At 35.4% G+C, this 15932-nt stretch overlaps 1 protein-coding gene across 2 annotated transcripts in view; it reads right to left on the bottom strand.

Annotated features, from left to right (window-relative positions):
- Positions 1-2125: 2125 nt before the first annotated feature.
- ALCAM (activated leukocyte cell adhesion molecule) overlaps positions 2126-15932 on the bottom strand; it is a 211317-nt gene continuing 197510 nt past the window's right edge. For both annotated transcript variants that reach the window (XM_021692377.2, XM_021692378.2), the window contains one exon: positions 2126-2241. In XM_021692377.2, coding sequence (XP_021548052.1) covers positions 2154-2241 — 88 coding nt within the window. In that variant the 3' untranslated portion in view covers positions 2126-2153. The remainder of the gene's footprint in view (positions 2242-15932) is intronic.

The raw sequence follows: 15932 nt of genomic DNA, 5'->3' as shown, positions 1-15932 counted from the left end.
TATTATGTACGTGTGTCCATATGCATGTGTGATTTACTTCTGAGAGTCAGCTGGTGCTGCATGCACAGAATCAATTCATCTGCTGCTTATCGACCTGACTCTCTGCCTCCCCCTCCCTTGTGATAAAAAATCACAGTTTTTTAATAGAGCAATGTGTGCGTCCCCAGTCTTCACAAGCTGCCACCTTTGGGATTTAGGTGCTTGAGAGAAAATGTGGGGGCATTACTGATAGCAATCAGAATCAGAAATGTACCTGCTCAGATTACCCATATAAACAATTGAAATAAAAACATTACATTATACATCAGATTAACAGCAACTCCCAGAACAAAGCTTACAGTGTATAAAAATAGCTACGTAAAAAATTTACATAAAAGGCAAACCAAAAAGAAATCCTCAGTGCAGACATTTACAGAAAAAAAAAAAATCAAACCAAACACAATATATGACCTATTATCATGGCTGCCAAAACTTGTTTTTGTTTGTAATTTCATTTCATTGTTTTACTTGAGATAATTCTCTAAAATCCTGTGACAGCTTGGTAGAATGAACTGCTTAATACTTGAACCATGAATTGCTGTCAATGTCTTTGTATATGTATTAAATACAATCCACGTTCATGCTTCAATTGGTCTATATAGTTTTTTTTTCTCTGAAATGATGAAAAAAAAGCACAATTTAGTAAGTTACCATAGCAATCATTTTTCACCATCAACAGATCCTTTGTACTAAAAGTGATAGGAATTACTTTATAGGGGCCTTTCATAAAACTCCATTGTCCCTGAACCCATCTGTAGTCCCAGGCATTTTTGTGGCCCTTCTACAAATAATTTTTTGCAACTGTTGAGAGTCTTTATTTTTATGAAAATTGTTTAATTGATATGAAGATTAGAGGGTTTTTCAGGAAAATATTTCATTCTGTAGGTTTTGTCTTTAAGCTAAATTTTTCTTTGAGAATTCACTCTAATTCTGAAGAAAACAGAAGGCAAAATCTATTCTTAAAAGGATTGAGGAATGAACTCTACAGAAGCAGAAAAAAAAAAAATCAGGTGGGGATGCTGCCTACTTGGCTTCCAATGGACAGCAGGTTGGGGGGAAGGAACTGAATTCTTACTTCTTTCACCCTATCCATTTGAGGTCCTGGTTTTCAGATTTTAAAAATGTCTTATTTCAATTATTCTATTTTTCTTTCCTGTGTGCATCCTTCCAATTATAATTCTTTCCCATGCTTCCTCCCTTGGGTGACCCACTCAAATTGTGACTTGTGCTTTATTTATAATGAACCAAAGTTTTACTGTGGTTGTTGGGCATTTTTACATCAGATGAGCAAGCTACAGCAATGGTTATTCTCAAGGACACACAAAATCATTTGTCCTAAATGGCTTCTCTTTTTGGCTGGCTCAAGAGAACATAAATAAAAATGAAAAGCTCATATTCCCAGTGGCAATACCACGGAAGACTTCTTTTTGAGATTGTCTTTAAAAATCACACTCATATAGCTATTATATATAAATATAAGCTATAAATGTAACATTGACATATACATTATACACACATACATATATGTGCACATGTAGATACATATATGTCCACACACACACACAATATACATACTATCTGCAAAGGTGTTTTGGATCTACACGAATTTGTTAGGCTTTTCACGAAAATAGTTTGGGAAGTGGCTGCATATATGTGTGGACACTTGTAAGTATTAAATCCCTATATTAAAATTTTTATATTTAAAAGTCATTCTCATAATTGCTTTTTAAAATAAATCTGAAGTAATAGAATCAGCAAAATATCAATTTATAAAATTAAGCTTCTTTGCACTCAGCAAAATTTTTGGCATTAGAATACAAAATGCTAACTGAATGTTACAATCTCAAAATTGACTTTAATTATTCAGAGGATAGTGGTTATTTTTTAGAGGATGGGGAGACCATTGAGACTCCATTCTTCTGAGAACACCTTTCTGAGTTACCAAAGTGTCCTCTGGAGGAACTCTCCTCCTGTTTGAAAGCTGCAGTTCTGTAGCGACTTAATGTCAAGGCTCTCCCTCTCCTCTCCTGGGATATGTCACACTTGCCTGGGAATTATTTCTAGAAACCTCACACCGCCTACCCACCTGGACAACAATTAGAACAGTTTCTCTCTTAGGCTTCTGTTTTGTGATTGTTTTCTTCTAACTTTTTGTTTTCCTCCAGATTACCAAGGTCCTTGTTTACGTGTTTTGATGCAGTCCTGTAAGAAAAATAAATATCATCATGTTGACACATGCGTGTTTAACTTTTTTTCTTCTTAATTTTAGGGTTCACATTAATGTATCTTTGAAAAGCAAACGTTTTACATCTAATACAGGCAAACCACGGCGGCGAACAATTCCACAGCGGTGAGCCTTGATTGGTAACAGAGTACATTCCAGTGCAGTTACCTTGGTAGTGGAGTTGCATTAAATATATAGTAGGAGAAAAAGCAATCGATTATTTTGAACACAGACTATACATACTTAGTTGCATCATGTTTTTGGCTGGGTTACTTTTCTCTCCACTTTCTGGGAAGTAATTATCATTTAATAATCAAAATTTTCCTTTTTGGTAAAAACTTGCTATAAAATTTTTCCAAGGGAGTTTTATTAGGGTGTTTCCCTTTTAGCATTCCCTATTATGCATCCAGATTGAGCGAATGCCCTGTATCTTGGTTTATCAATTGTTTTATCAAATAAAGATTATTTATTTATTTATTTATTTAACACAGAGAGAGAGAGAGAGAGACTGAGAGCCAACACAAGCAGGGAAAGGCAAAGGGAGAGGGAGAAGCAGGCTCCCCATGGAGCAGGGAGCCCAAAGTGAGACTCGATCCCAGCACCTGGGCCGAAGGCAGACACTTAACTGACTGAGCCACACAGGTGCCCCTGTTTATCAAATAAATCAAAAGCAAGATTAGAAAGGGACCCAAGTCTATGACAACGTTGGCAGTAGAAGCTAGAACAGCTCTAACATGGTGGTTCTCAAATCGTGGTCCTAGACTGGCAGTATCAGTACCCCCTGGGAACCGGACATAAGTGCAAATTCTGAGGCCCTGCCATAGAACAATGAAAAGAAAAACTCTGGGAAGAGGACCAGCAGTCTGATAAACAAGACCTCCTGGTGGCTCTGGTGCATGCTACAGTTTGAGAACCAGTGCCCAAGTGGCTTCCATGGTTACCCACATGACTGGGTTCTATCCTTTAAGAGCTGAAATCAGGTTTTCATAAGCACACAGCTAAATTCCTTGGTTTTGGGATGACTCGGGAGAAATCATAACTGTATTTCAAAAAGTATACCATTGGGGTGTCTGGGTGGCACTCTGGGTTAAGTGTCTGACTCTTGGTTTTGGCTCAGGTCAGGATCTCATGGGTCATGAGATCGAGCCCCAGGGTTGGCTCTGCACTCACTGCAGTCTACTTCAGATTCTCTCTCCCTCTCTCTCTGCCCCTCCTGCTCATGCTCTCTCTCTCTCTAAAATAAACAAATCTAAAAAAAAAAAGTGTACCATTTCCTCCCTTCCTTTCTTCCCTTCCTGAACTCCCTCCCTCCCTCCCTGTTATAAGCACATCAGTGGAACTGCCGTGATATGGTACTTCAAATTACTGCCATATAATTCCTAGTAATATTTCTATTTTTAAGAAAAAAAATATATATCCAGATGTGTTAAAGGGAGCTGAGGAGAAAACTCCATTTTTCCTCTAAAAGTATTTTTATTATTTTTTTCATTTTTTTACCAATTTCCCCCCTAGAAGTATTTCTAGTATTGAAATAGAATTCCTTAACTCATTTGCTAAGAATTACAACTTTACTAGAAAGAGATATGTAATGATATATGATATATGTACAAGTGAGATAAAGACATATGGCTCATTTAAACTGGGACACTCATTATATTTAGCACGTTTAATTTAATTTGTGATTTAAAAATTCTTAGTTTAGCTTAAACTACAGCCTTCTAAGTCCATTCATAAGGCAGGAGAGCAAGCTCAAACTCTGCCAACATGACTAAGTGCTAAAATATGTAATAGAATTTTACAAGAGACATTTAAAAATGTAAATAAGACATGTAAGTTTGATTCTATGTCTTGACTTACATCATATTATCACATAAATATTTTCCATTTTGCAGTAAAATGGTACATCATGGTGAATGACAACTTCCTTATCATATGTATTTTCTAGGCAAATGGAAGAATGAAGTAGATGTCCTCATTCTCTCTCTCTCATCTATTTTATATATAAAATATTTAATAAAATATATATGAAATAAGTTTATATATAAAGTATAAGATACATATGCTGTCTACATTATATACATCACAGATAATTTGAGGTTTAGTCTCTTTGGCTAACAAATTACTTAACTGATAACATAAAGTTTTAGTAACCTCAACAGTAAAATGGAGGGATGGTGAATTAGGATGTTCTCTAAGGACTTTTTATAGAGCTTGAACTTTCTATTAATCTGTGAATCATTTTCTTTTTAAAATAAATCTATGAATCCTTTTAAAAATGGTTTTGTCTGGGGCTCCTGGGTGGCACAGTTGGTTAAGTGTCCCACTCTTGGTTTCAGCTCAGATTGTGATCTCAGGGTTATGAGATCGAGCCCTGCGTTGAGCTCCATGCTCAGCGTGGAGCCTGCTTAAGATTCTCTCTTTCCCTCTCTGCCCCTCCCCACCATGCTCACAAGCATTGTCTCACTCTCCACTGGTTACCACAATCCTGAATTATCACAGAAAGCTTTACCTGTCCTTGTAATTTGTATATAAATGAAATCATACCACATGTATTCATTCCTGTCTGCTTTTTATTTAAACTCAAACTAATGTTTGTGACATTCACAGACAATGTTGATTATAGCTATAGGTTGTTTATTCTCATTGCTACAGAGCTTATGATTGGGTGAATACATGATGATTTATTTATTTATTTTACTGATGATGGGCATTCTTGCTTTTTGCAGTATATTACTTATACATAAGTTAGATCTTCTGTGTGTGCCCCACATGTTTCTTGTGCTCTTATGTGCCCTATCTATTCTTTTTTCCTTTCTGCCCTTCAATCTAGGTATCTTCTATTGATCTCTATTCCAGTTTACTTCTCTTGGGTTCTGCTGTGCCCAATCTGCTTTTATTTTTTTTATTTTTTTAAAGATTTTATTTATTTATCTGAGAGAGAGAGAGAGTGAGCACTAGTGGGTAGAGGGGCAGAAGGAGAGGGAGAAGCAGACTCCTGGCTGAACATGGAGCCCAAGGTGGGGCTCAATCCCAGGACCCTGAGATCTGACTTGAGCCAAAATCAGGAGTCAGCCACTTAACCAACTGCAGCCTGCCAACCTGCTTTTAAATTCACTCAACAAAGGCTTATTTTCTAATACTGTATTTTTCTGGTCTAAATGTCAATTTGATTTAAAAATATTTAAAAATACATTTTAAGGGGCGCCTGGGTGGCTCAGTTGGTTAAACGATTGCCTTCGGCTCAGGCCATGATCCTGGAGTCCCGGGATCGAGTCCCACATCGGGCTCCCTGCTCAGCGGGGGGTCTGCTTCTCCCTCTGACCTTCATGATCTCTCTATCTCATTCTCTCTCTCAAATAAATAAATAAAATCTTTAAAAAAATACATTTTAATTCTCTTTTCTATCCATCTCCTTTGACCGTCTTTTCTTCCACGTTCAATATATTATCTATAGTTACTTCAATGTCCTTGTCTATTTATTAACTACAGTGTCCAAATCATGCATGGATCTGCTTGTCTACTTTTTCTCTTGATTATTGATTGTATTTTCTTGACTCTTTGCATGGTTAGTCCTTTTCATTTTCCTTGACACCATCTATATAAATGAACTGTAGCGCCTCCACACAATGTTATTGTCCATCAGGTAAGGTTTCTCTTTTCCTTTGTTAAGCAAACAGGGTGAGGGGCTGATGACTCCAGTTCAGTCTAGGCTTGAGCTAGGTTAAGAGGCTCAGTTGCAGTTTTGGTTTACCTTTGGTTTACCCCTATTCCTAAGGCATGTCCCTCTTAGTCTTCTGATTAAGATACTGGCATGTCTCCCTTTCTTCAGCCCTTAAACACAAATCTAGCTCTTCCTTTTGGAGACTCTCCACCCAGATCTCTAGCCATCTGTCCCATGACACTTCAAGATGTAGCCAATCTCTTTCGTCTCCTTGACTTCAGTATAAACTCTTTGAGAATAAACACACAGCACATAATATACTGACTGAATACAGTAGGAAACCAAAGGACATTTCTTTTACTGAATTGAATTAACCAACCTCATTACAGCTCATATGTATTTCCTTCCACTGTTCCTTATGTTATTAGTGTTCACCAATATAAAGTCCATACAGACCCAGCCACTTTTTTACAGAAGGTAAAATAGAGAGAATACTTTGTTGAAATGGCAGTACTTGAGGAGTGATTCCTTATTCCAGTAATTTCAAATAAAACTAAATAAAATTATATATATAAACACATACCTTGATTCTTCTAATAGCTTCTAACTATATGGTCTAATAAATACTAACAACCATAATTTCTATAAATCAGTAAGCTATTGTGGTAATCAGGGAAAGCCACATGAATCACAAAGCCTCTTCTCTCCTTTCTTTCCCTTTCCTTTTATTCTCCTTGCCTTCTCTCATCTCTCCGATTTTTCCTCCAACCCTTGTCTCTAGACTTCTCCTTTCACTATCTCTCCCTCTTGCTCTTTTTCTTTCAAACTCATTTCATTAACCACTATTCTTTGCCTTTAAAGTGAAAACTCCAACTTGTTTGGAGCCACTAGAAAGAGTGACATATAAAAGAGTCAATGTTCTGTAGGCATAGTCTAAAAACGAAAATTTTTTTAATTTAAAAATTTAGCAATGTGGGGCGCCTGGGTGGCTCAGTCGGTTAAGCGGCTGCCTTCGGCTCGGGTCATGATCCCGGAGTCCCGGGATCGAGCCCCACATCGGGCTCCCTGCTCAGCGGGGAGCCTGCTTCTCCCTCTCCCTCTGCCTGCCTCTCTGCCTACTTGTTCTCTCTCTCTGTCAAATAAATAAATAAAACCTTAAAAAAAATTTAGCAATGTAATAAATCAATTCTGCAATTTTTTTTTTCAGCTTTCTTTGACCCACATGGGAAGAAAGAAGTTAAGGTTGAGGACATGATGATTTCACAACTTTGAAATAAAGTATGGACTATTAGAAGCTCTGGTAGCATTAATGATTTAAAAAAACACTTGTTAATCTTTACATTTATAACAATTATAAACTCTCAGAAAAATAAAGAATAAACTATTTGACTGTACTTGAGGGTGACAAAAAGAAAGTAGAAACTGAAGGAAATTTGACCCTTATACTGGGTGAGCTCTATTTTTATATAACTTCTCTTCTGAAGTCAATTCGCAGCTGGGAGACATAAGCTAACTAGAACAAACGCTGAAAACAAAGGGGAAAAAAAATCTCAGAAAGAAGAGAGACCCAGAGTGGTGAAAACCCCAAACATGTATGTAAACCACAATAAACCCCTTGGATGATCCCTAAACTGTGTGTGTGGAGGGGAGAAATCTCGCTTAGCCAAGCAGAAAGCAACACCTGGGAAGCTTAAAAATGTGACATAGACTTTAGATACTATCTACACAGGGAAACATAGTTTGGAGTTGAATCTCACCAAACCAAAAGTCCTTGGCAAACATATCGATCTTTCACAGAAAAGCCAAGCAAAGACTATGTGTTGAGTCTCTATTCAATCAGGACAGACATGCCATATAAAATGTAGATGTCACCTTCACAAAATCAAGGAAATCAGCCAGAAGTTTAATTGTCTGCTAGGAAAAATGGTCCATATTCTTCAGAAGAATACAATGGAACATGGAATCTCTACCACATATCACCTCAAAAAGACTAATATATAATAATAATATAAAAAAGTGACCATACATATGAAGAATAGAAAAATGTAACACAAAGTCCAGAGAATGTCCGTGGATGACACAGACTTTGGGAATAGCAGGGAAGAACTTCCAATCAGTTATTGTTTTACATATTCAATGACATAAAGATGAATGTGGTGACAATGAAAGAACAGAAATCTCAGTGCAAAAAATGTAAACAAAAATAATTCTACCACTTAAAACTACAATATTGCAAATGAACAATTCACTGAATTGTCTTATCATCAGATTGGAGGTAACAGAAGAAAGCCCCAGTGAACTGAACAGTCTAATGTGTGTGTAATTGGAGTCCCAGTAGAAGAAGCAAAAGACAATGGGGAAGAAAATATATTTGAAGAAACAATGAAAAATATTCCCAGAGTTGTTCATGTCCATTAACTTGGAGATCCAAAATGCTCAGCAATCCTGGAGGAGGAATGATACAAAGAAAAACACACCTAAGCATATCATAATCAAACTAACTGAAAGCAAATATAAAGAGAAGGACTTGAAAATAGCCACAGAAAATTTGTGCAGAGGAACAATGACACGAATTACTGCTGACTGTTTCATCAGGAAAAAATGCATTTCCTGATGAAAAAAAAGACATTTAAAATATCTTTAAAAGGCTGAAAGAAAAATATCTCAATCTGGAATGTTTTTTATTAAGTTCAGTTAGCCAACATATAGTACATCATTAGTTTTTGATGTAGTGTTCAATGATTCATTAGTTGTGGAAGGAGCCAAGATGTCCTTCAACAGACAAATGGATAAAGAAGATGTGGTTCATATATACAATGGAATATTACTCAGCCATCAAAAAGGATGAATACCCAGCATTTGCATCGACATGGATGGAACTGGAGGGCATTATGCTAAGTGAAATAAGTCAAGCAAAGAAAAACTGAATGGGAACCCAGAATTTTATATTCAGTAAAAAGACCTTTTGAATAAAGGCAATAAAGACATATTAAATTGCATGAAGGAAAACTGCAAAAAATCATCACAAGCAGACCTGTGCTAAAAGAAGTATTAAAGGAAGTTCTTTGGTTGAAGGGAAATGACACTACATGGAAACTCAGATGTATAAGAAAGAATGAATGCAAATTATATGTGTGGAAAAAAATATGAGTACCATTTAAAACAATTTTTTATAAAGACAACCAATCATTTAATGTGAAATATACAGCATTATAAAAGACCCTTGAAACATTATAATTTCAGGGACACCTGGGTGGCTCAGTCCATTAAGCATCTGCCTTCGGCTTAGGTCAAGATCCCAGGGTCCTGGGATGGAGCCCCACGTCGGGCTCCCTGCTCAGTGGGGAGCCTGCTTCTCCCTCCGCCCCCCCCACCTGCTTGTGCTCTCTCTCTCTGACAAATAAATAAATAAAATCTTTAAAAAAAAACATTATAATTTCATTTAACTGTCTCCATCCTTTTTGCTATTGCTGTCATATCCATTACAACTGCATATACTACAAACCACACACTATAATTATGTGAAGGAGGTTAAATACATTTATAATGTTTCAAGGGTTCTAGATTATTACATGAGTAGATTGTTGTAAATTAAGAGCTCTTATTGTAATTCCTACAGCAACCACAATAAAAGAATACAAAGAGGTAGAGTTAAAAGGCCATTAGAGAAATTAAAATGTAATACTAAAACTTATTTGAATAACTCAAAAGAAAGCAGGAAAAGAGGAAGAGAGAACAACTAGAAAACAAATAGTGAGATGGTGGTCTTAAATGTAATTATATCAACACTTAAGTCAAGTGTAGCTTGGCTAAATCCTCCAATTAAAAGGGAGTTTGTCAGACTATACTAGCAAGCAGAATAATTAAATGCTACATTCCAGGGGTTAAATTTTTTTTCTAGAAGGTCCTGATAGTAAATATTTTGGGCTGGCAGGCCATATGGTTTGTGTTCCAACTCTTCAACACCAGCCTTATAGTGTGAAACAACACAACAGTATGTAAAGAAATGAGCATGGCTGTGCTACCATAAAACTTTATTTACAAAATCAGGCAGCAGCCTGAGAGTCATAGTTTGATCAACCTTACTGTATATGAGATGTACTTTAAGTAATACAGAGATAGAAAATTGAAAATAAAAGGAGAGAAAAAATACACATGTAAACAGCATTTGAAAGCACTATAGCTATATTAATATCAGGCAATGTAAAATTCAACACAAGGAACATTACAGCAATAATGAGAGTTATAAGAGGTGCAATATCTAAGGAAGTCATAACAATTTTAAGTGTATCATTAGTGAAAACATAAAGCAAAAACGGACCGAATTAAAGGGAGAAATAAATAGACAAATACAGTCTTATTTAGAGAATGTAATATGCCTGTTTCAGAAGCTGATAGAATTTATGGACCAAAATCCCATATGCACAATCATAATGAAGTAACTAGTACTGAGCTAGTTCCAGTACTGGAAGTGTATGCTTATTACCCTCTTACATGTGAAGTGATTTCATATAATTTGAAAAAAAATCTGTAAGGATAAGAAGATATAAACAAACTATTACCTACCTGAATCTGGCATAGAACTATAGAACACTGTACCCATCAACCACCAAGTATTTTTTTATTCAAGCGCCCATCTAGCATCCACCAGGTAATACAGCATGGTTGCATGGTAGGCCAAAAAGGATAGATCTCAATGCATTTCAAAAGACTAAAAGCTTGCATAAGCTTAACAAAACAGAAGTTAATGAGAAATGTTTGGAATTTAATAACCTTTGGAGTTATATGGCTCCAAAGAAACCACAAAGGAAATCCGGAAACATTTTGAGCTAAATGAATATGAAAACACAATATACTGAAATTTGTGGAATGCAACTAACACAGCACCGAGAATGAAATTCATGGTTTAAATGCTTGTGTTATGAAAGAAGAAAGGCTAATATCAGTTATCTAAATTTTTAATTCACTTTATGAAATTAGAAAAAGAAGAGAAAGTTGAACTCCAACTGGAAGAGAGAGAATAGTAATCCTAAGAGAAAAAAGAATTAAAATTGAAAATAAGCAATAGAAATGAAAACAAAACAAATAAGAAAGTTATTTGAAATTATTAAGAAAATTGATTAATTCTCTAAAAAGACTGAGCATGATAAGGGAACAAAATACAAATTAACAATATTAGAAAAGAAAGTGTTACCACTACAGAATCGGAATTCTATGGGTAACTTTTCTTTTTGCAAAAATGTCAACAACTTAAATGAAATGGACATTTAATATTCAATAATCAATATAATTTATCAGAATAAAGAATATAAGAAAACAGTATGATTTTTTTTTGTACAAATAATGTAGATGTAATGTAGATGTAGAAAGAGCATTTGAGAAAATTCAACAGTAATTTGTGATAGAAACTTAGTAATCTAGGAATGTTTTTAAAAATTTCTTTAACCTGTTAAAGGACATTGTGTAGTAAGGAATTTGGCCTTGCCCCAAGAGAGGTTTGAGCTTTGTCCTCAGTTCCTAGGAGATAATCTCTAAATAGTTAGAATACTCTGAATGCTAAGAGTGGCTTTCTTTTCCTGGTGGGTCTCTTCAATCACACCTTACTGCTTGTGCTGAGAAGATGTCTTAGGATAGGTCCATCAACACCCAATGGCCTTAGGGTGGGGCTGGCCACACCTGAAAGAGCAACTATATGGTTTAGAGCTTTAAGTCATGTGAATCAGCCTGATTTCTAAGGTAGGGTGAGGCTGGAAATTGAGTTTAACCATAGGGACAAGCAGTCAATCAGTAATGCCTGTATAACGAAGCCCCAGTAAAAACTCTGGACAGCAAAATCTTAAGTGTGTTTCTCAGATTGGCGATACTCCCTGCTTTTGCCACACATCAATGCCAGTAGAGTAACATGTCCCTGAAGATAAAGGAAGCTTCATATTTGGAATTCTCCCAGACTCTGCCCTATACTTTTTTTCCTTGGCCAATATCCATTACTCGTAATGAACATAAATGAGAGTATATTAGATTCCAGTAAACTCTGTATTTCTAGCAATTGATCAAACCTGAGCGTAGTTTTGGGAAACCCTCAATTTGAATTGGTATCAGAAGTGAGGGTGTTCTTATGTGAACTCTTTCTCTAACTTTGTATTTGGACCCTACCTTGCATCTGGGGTCAGAAGTCTTGGGCAGACTGGGCAGTTGGAAGGATTGTACCTTAGCTTCACAGTTTGGCTAACTTTGGATAGGCATATATGAAAAATACAGAGCCAATATCATACATAATTGCAAATATTGAACAGTTCCCTCCTTAAGATTAGAAACGGAAGGATTTCAACAGTTCTATTCAACATTGTATTGGAGGTCTCTATGAGTGCAATAAAGAAAGAAAAAGAAATATAAAAAGCATACAGAAGGGAAAGGAAGAAGTAAAATTATCTCTATTTTCAGATGAAATGATTGTTTACATAGAAATCTTAAGGAATCCACAAAACAACCAATAGAATTAACAAGCGAATTTAGAAAGATAGTTGTACAGATTCCAACAGCAAAAAATTAATAATATTTTCATATACTACTATAAAAATGGAAAATAAAAATTGCAAAATAATTTCATTTATAATAGCTGCAAAGGACATAAAGCATAAGAATAAATTGTTTAAGATATGTCAATATCTACAGTAAAGGTTATAAAATACTGCTAAGAAAAAATGGAGAGATATATGATGTTCATATTTTGGAAGGCTACATACAGAAGAGGTCAAATTTAAGATTCAAATCTACTCAAATTTATCTATAAATTCAAAGCAACCATAATCCCACAGAGCTCTTAATTTTTTTGGTAGAAATTAACAAGTTGCTAAAATTTATATGAAAATGCAAAGAAATAAGACTTCTAACACAAGCAGAACATCAAAGTTGAAGGACTTACATTATTATTACTACTACTATTATTATTACCACTACTACTACTACTACAACAAATATTCCAAGGCCAAAAGAAAGTCTTTTTAACCTATGCTGCCAGAATGAGTTGACAAATACATGTATGGCAAAAGCAAAAACCAACCAAACAAACCACCTTTATCTTAGATGTATCATATCCTCAAATGTATAAAGTTTCTAGAAAAAGACAGAAAAATATCTTTGCCATTTAGGGATAAGCAAAGATTTTAAAGAGTGAGCACAGAAAGCACTAAACATAATAGGAAAAAGTTCCTAAGTTGTTCTTCATTAAAATTAAAAACTTCTGCTCATTAAAATACAGCATTAAGAAAAGAAAAAGAAGCCAAGTCACAGACTAGGACAAAATAGTCACAATATATCTATAACAAAGGACTTTTATACAGAATATGTAAAGAACTCTTACATCATGCACAAAAAAACAAATACCAGTAAAATCATAAGTAAAAGACCTGAATAGTCAATGCACAAAAAAATGATGACCAGTAAGTACACGGAACTTAAAACCGTTATAGTCTCAGAGAAATGCAAGTTAAAACCAAAATTAGATATAATTTCACACCTCCTGGAATGGCTAAATTAAACAGAATAACACCAAATTTAGGCAAGGATGTGGAAGAACTGAAACTCTCAAATACAGCTGGTAGGAGTTGGGAACTGGACAACTACTTTGGAAAGCTGTTTGGCAATTTCTTATGAAAAATATCTACCCTATGACCTAGCAATTCCATTTCTAGATATTAACCCAAGAGAATGAAAACATATGCCTACAAAAATGCTTGTATAAGGATGTTTTTAGCCGTATTATTCATAATAGCCCAAACTGGAAACTAACCAAATGTCCATGAACAAGAGAATGGATTAAAATAATGTGACATATTCTAACAATGGAACACTACTCAGTAATTTCAAAAAATGAAAACATCAATACATGTATCTCAGGAACATTATGTTATATAAAAGAAGCCCGGCACAAAAGAGTACATTCTGTATAATTCCATTTATATGAGGTTCAAGATTCTCTGGTGGTAACAATCAGTACGGTGGTTGCCTAAGGGAATGTGGATGGTGGGGCTGAACAGGAAGAGAGTCCAAGGGAACATTCTGGGGTGATGGGATGCTCTATTTTGTAACTGGAGTAATGGTCACAAGGGTGTATTACATTTATCAAAACAGATTTAATTGCACATTTATTGTAAGCATATTTTACCTTAATATAAAAACATGATGCTGAGAAAAGCTAAAACATATATGCCTTGTAGCGGGCACTGAAAGAACCGGGCAAAATGTGTGGTGAAAAACTGCATACCATTTGCACTTCCCTTTCTATTTACTTTCTAGGTGGATTTATTGGTCTAGAGACGGAGAGCAGCTTCTATGGTTTCATCAAGTTGTATTAAGTAGAAGGAGGTATCAAGGGGAAGGGAGTGACTAGAATTATTTCTCGGGAAGCTGTATTCAGGGCAAATCACGGTATCTTTCAATATATTTGTCCAGGTAAATCAGGCTAAAGATCACTGCTCACAGTGTGGAATTACAAAAAAAAGAGGTTGTTAGGGGTAATACGAAATATCTGTAGAATATGTTTGTAGAGTGAGAGTTGAGTAACTTCAAACAAATCGTTTTTCTTATCTTAATGTTTACAAAACAAAAGAAAAAAAGTAAGAAATGGTAAATGAAAAGAAAATATCTCCCTTTCTTAATCTCACTCTCCAAAATTATAACTGCTAGCACTCTCATAATGCCTAATGTGTCAGACAGTGTTCTAAGTATGGCATAGATATGAAATTATTTCAGCCTTAGGTAACTCCATATTCTATTGAGACTAATAAAATTGCTTGTGATCACAGAGCTAGTAAGTAGCAAAGCCAGGATTCAAACTTCAGGGGTCTTGCTCCAGAATCCATGCACCACGTTACACAGTTATACAAATATGCTAAGTGTTAGTGTACTAAATAGATACAAAAATAGTGTGGCTGGTGAGGGAGGGGGTATTCATTGAGTATATGTATATATAAGATGTACATGAATTTTAATATTAATTTTTCCCTTTTTATTACTGAGACCCCACTCTCTCTAGCAGGGAAAATCCTTTAAAAATTATTCTGATTACTTTGGCTTGGTTTGGAAATTGATGTGGTAAAAATAAAAATAAAATGTAACTTTATGGATGTATCTTTTTTAATTTTGGAAAATCTCAGAGATTTGAAAGAATTACAGAGGTTAGAAATGCATCTACTATCGGAAGGGAGGACAAAAATCATTCTCTTCAGCAAAATACTTTTTTGGTCAATTGATTCGAAGGACAAGTTTAGCCATTCATAAAGAATGAGTGCTTGGGTCAAAATTTTTATGGTTGTCCCAAACTTTCTTCATTTTTTGGCTTTTTTGTAACTTTAAATATGAGAGAAAATTTAAATCACAGAATTACAATAATGTTGGAAGAAGCTGTAGAGGTCTAATCTGTGAGGCATGGACTAAAGTCTTAGCCTTAGGGTCAGTGGGCCTGGATTCTCATCCTCATGTGTCAAATCTGAGTTTCAAGTCCTTGGATAAATACCTCCTCAGAAGCATGCTTGCTCACCTATAAATCGGGGGTAACAGGATCTGCTAAACAGGCTGCTGTGAGGGTAAATGTGATGGTGTCTAGGAAAGCCCCCTGCAGGTAACACAGGCTAACTAAACTGATGAGAGTCATGTAGCTGCTGCCCACCGTCATAGAGCTGCTAAGTAGCAGAAGAAGGAAAAGAGGAATAGAGTTGGTCTTATTATTACTACTTTCCATTTTATATCCTTAGAATTCCTAAGACTTTTTATAGAAACTTTCCACTAAAATAGGGAATTCTGAAGTCCTCAGTAAAAATTTTAAAAAAATGGCCTTTCGTCTAGGCCAATAGTGAATATGGGGACAATCCAATACATAAACAAATGGGAATTAAAATGAACATAAAAATTCTGAATATGTACAAGAACAGGATGCATTCAGCCTAAGAGTTCAAGGTGTTTCCTTAACGTGGGTAATGTTGGTATAGCACATAGCCTGGCTCAGGGGAA

This window comes from Neomonachus schauinslandi, chromosome 1, assembly GCF_002201575.2.
Source record: "Neomonachus schauinslandi chromosome 1, ASM220157v2, whole genome shotgun sequence".
In the NCBI taxonomy this organism is placed as follows: Eukaryota; Metazoa; Chordata; class Mammalia; order Carnivora; family Phocidae; genus Neomonachus; species Neomonachus schauinslandi.
This window is presented reverse-complemented; position numbering and strand designations above follow the sequence as displayed.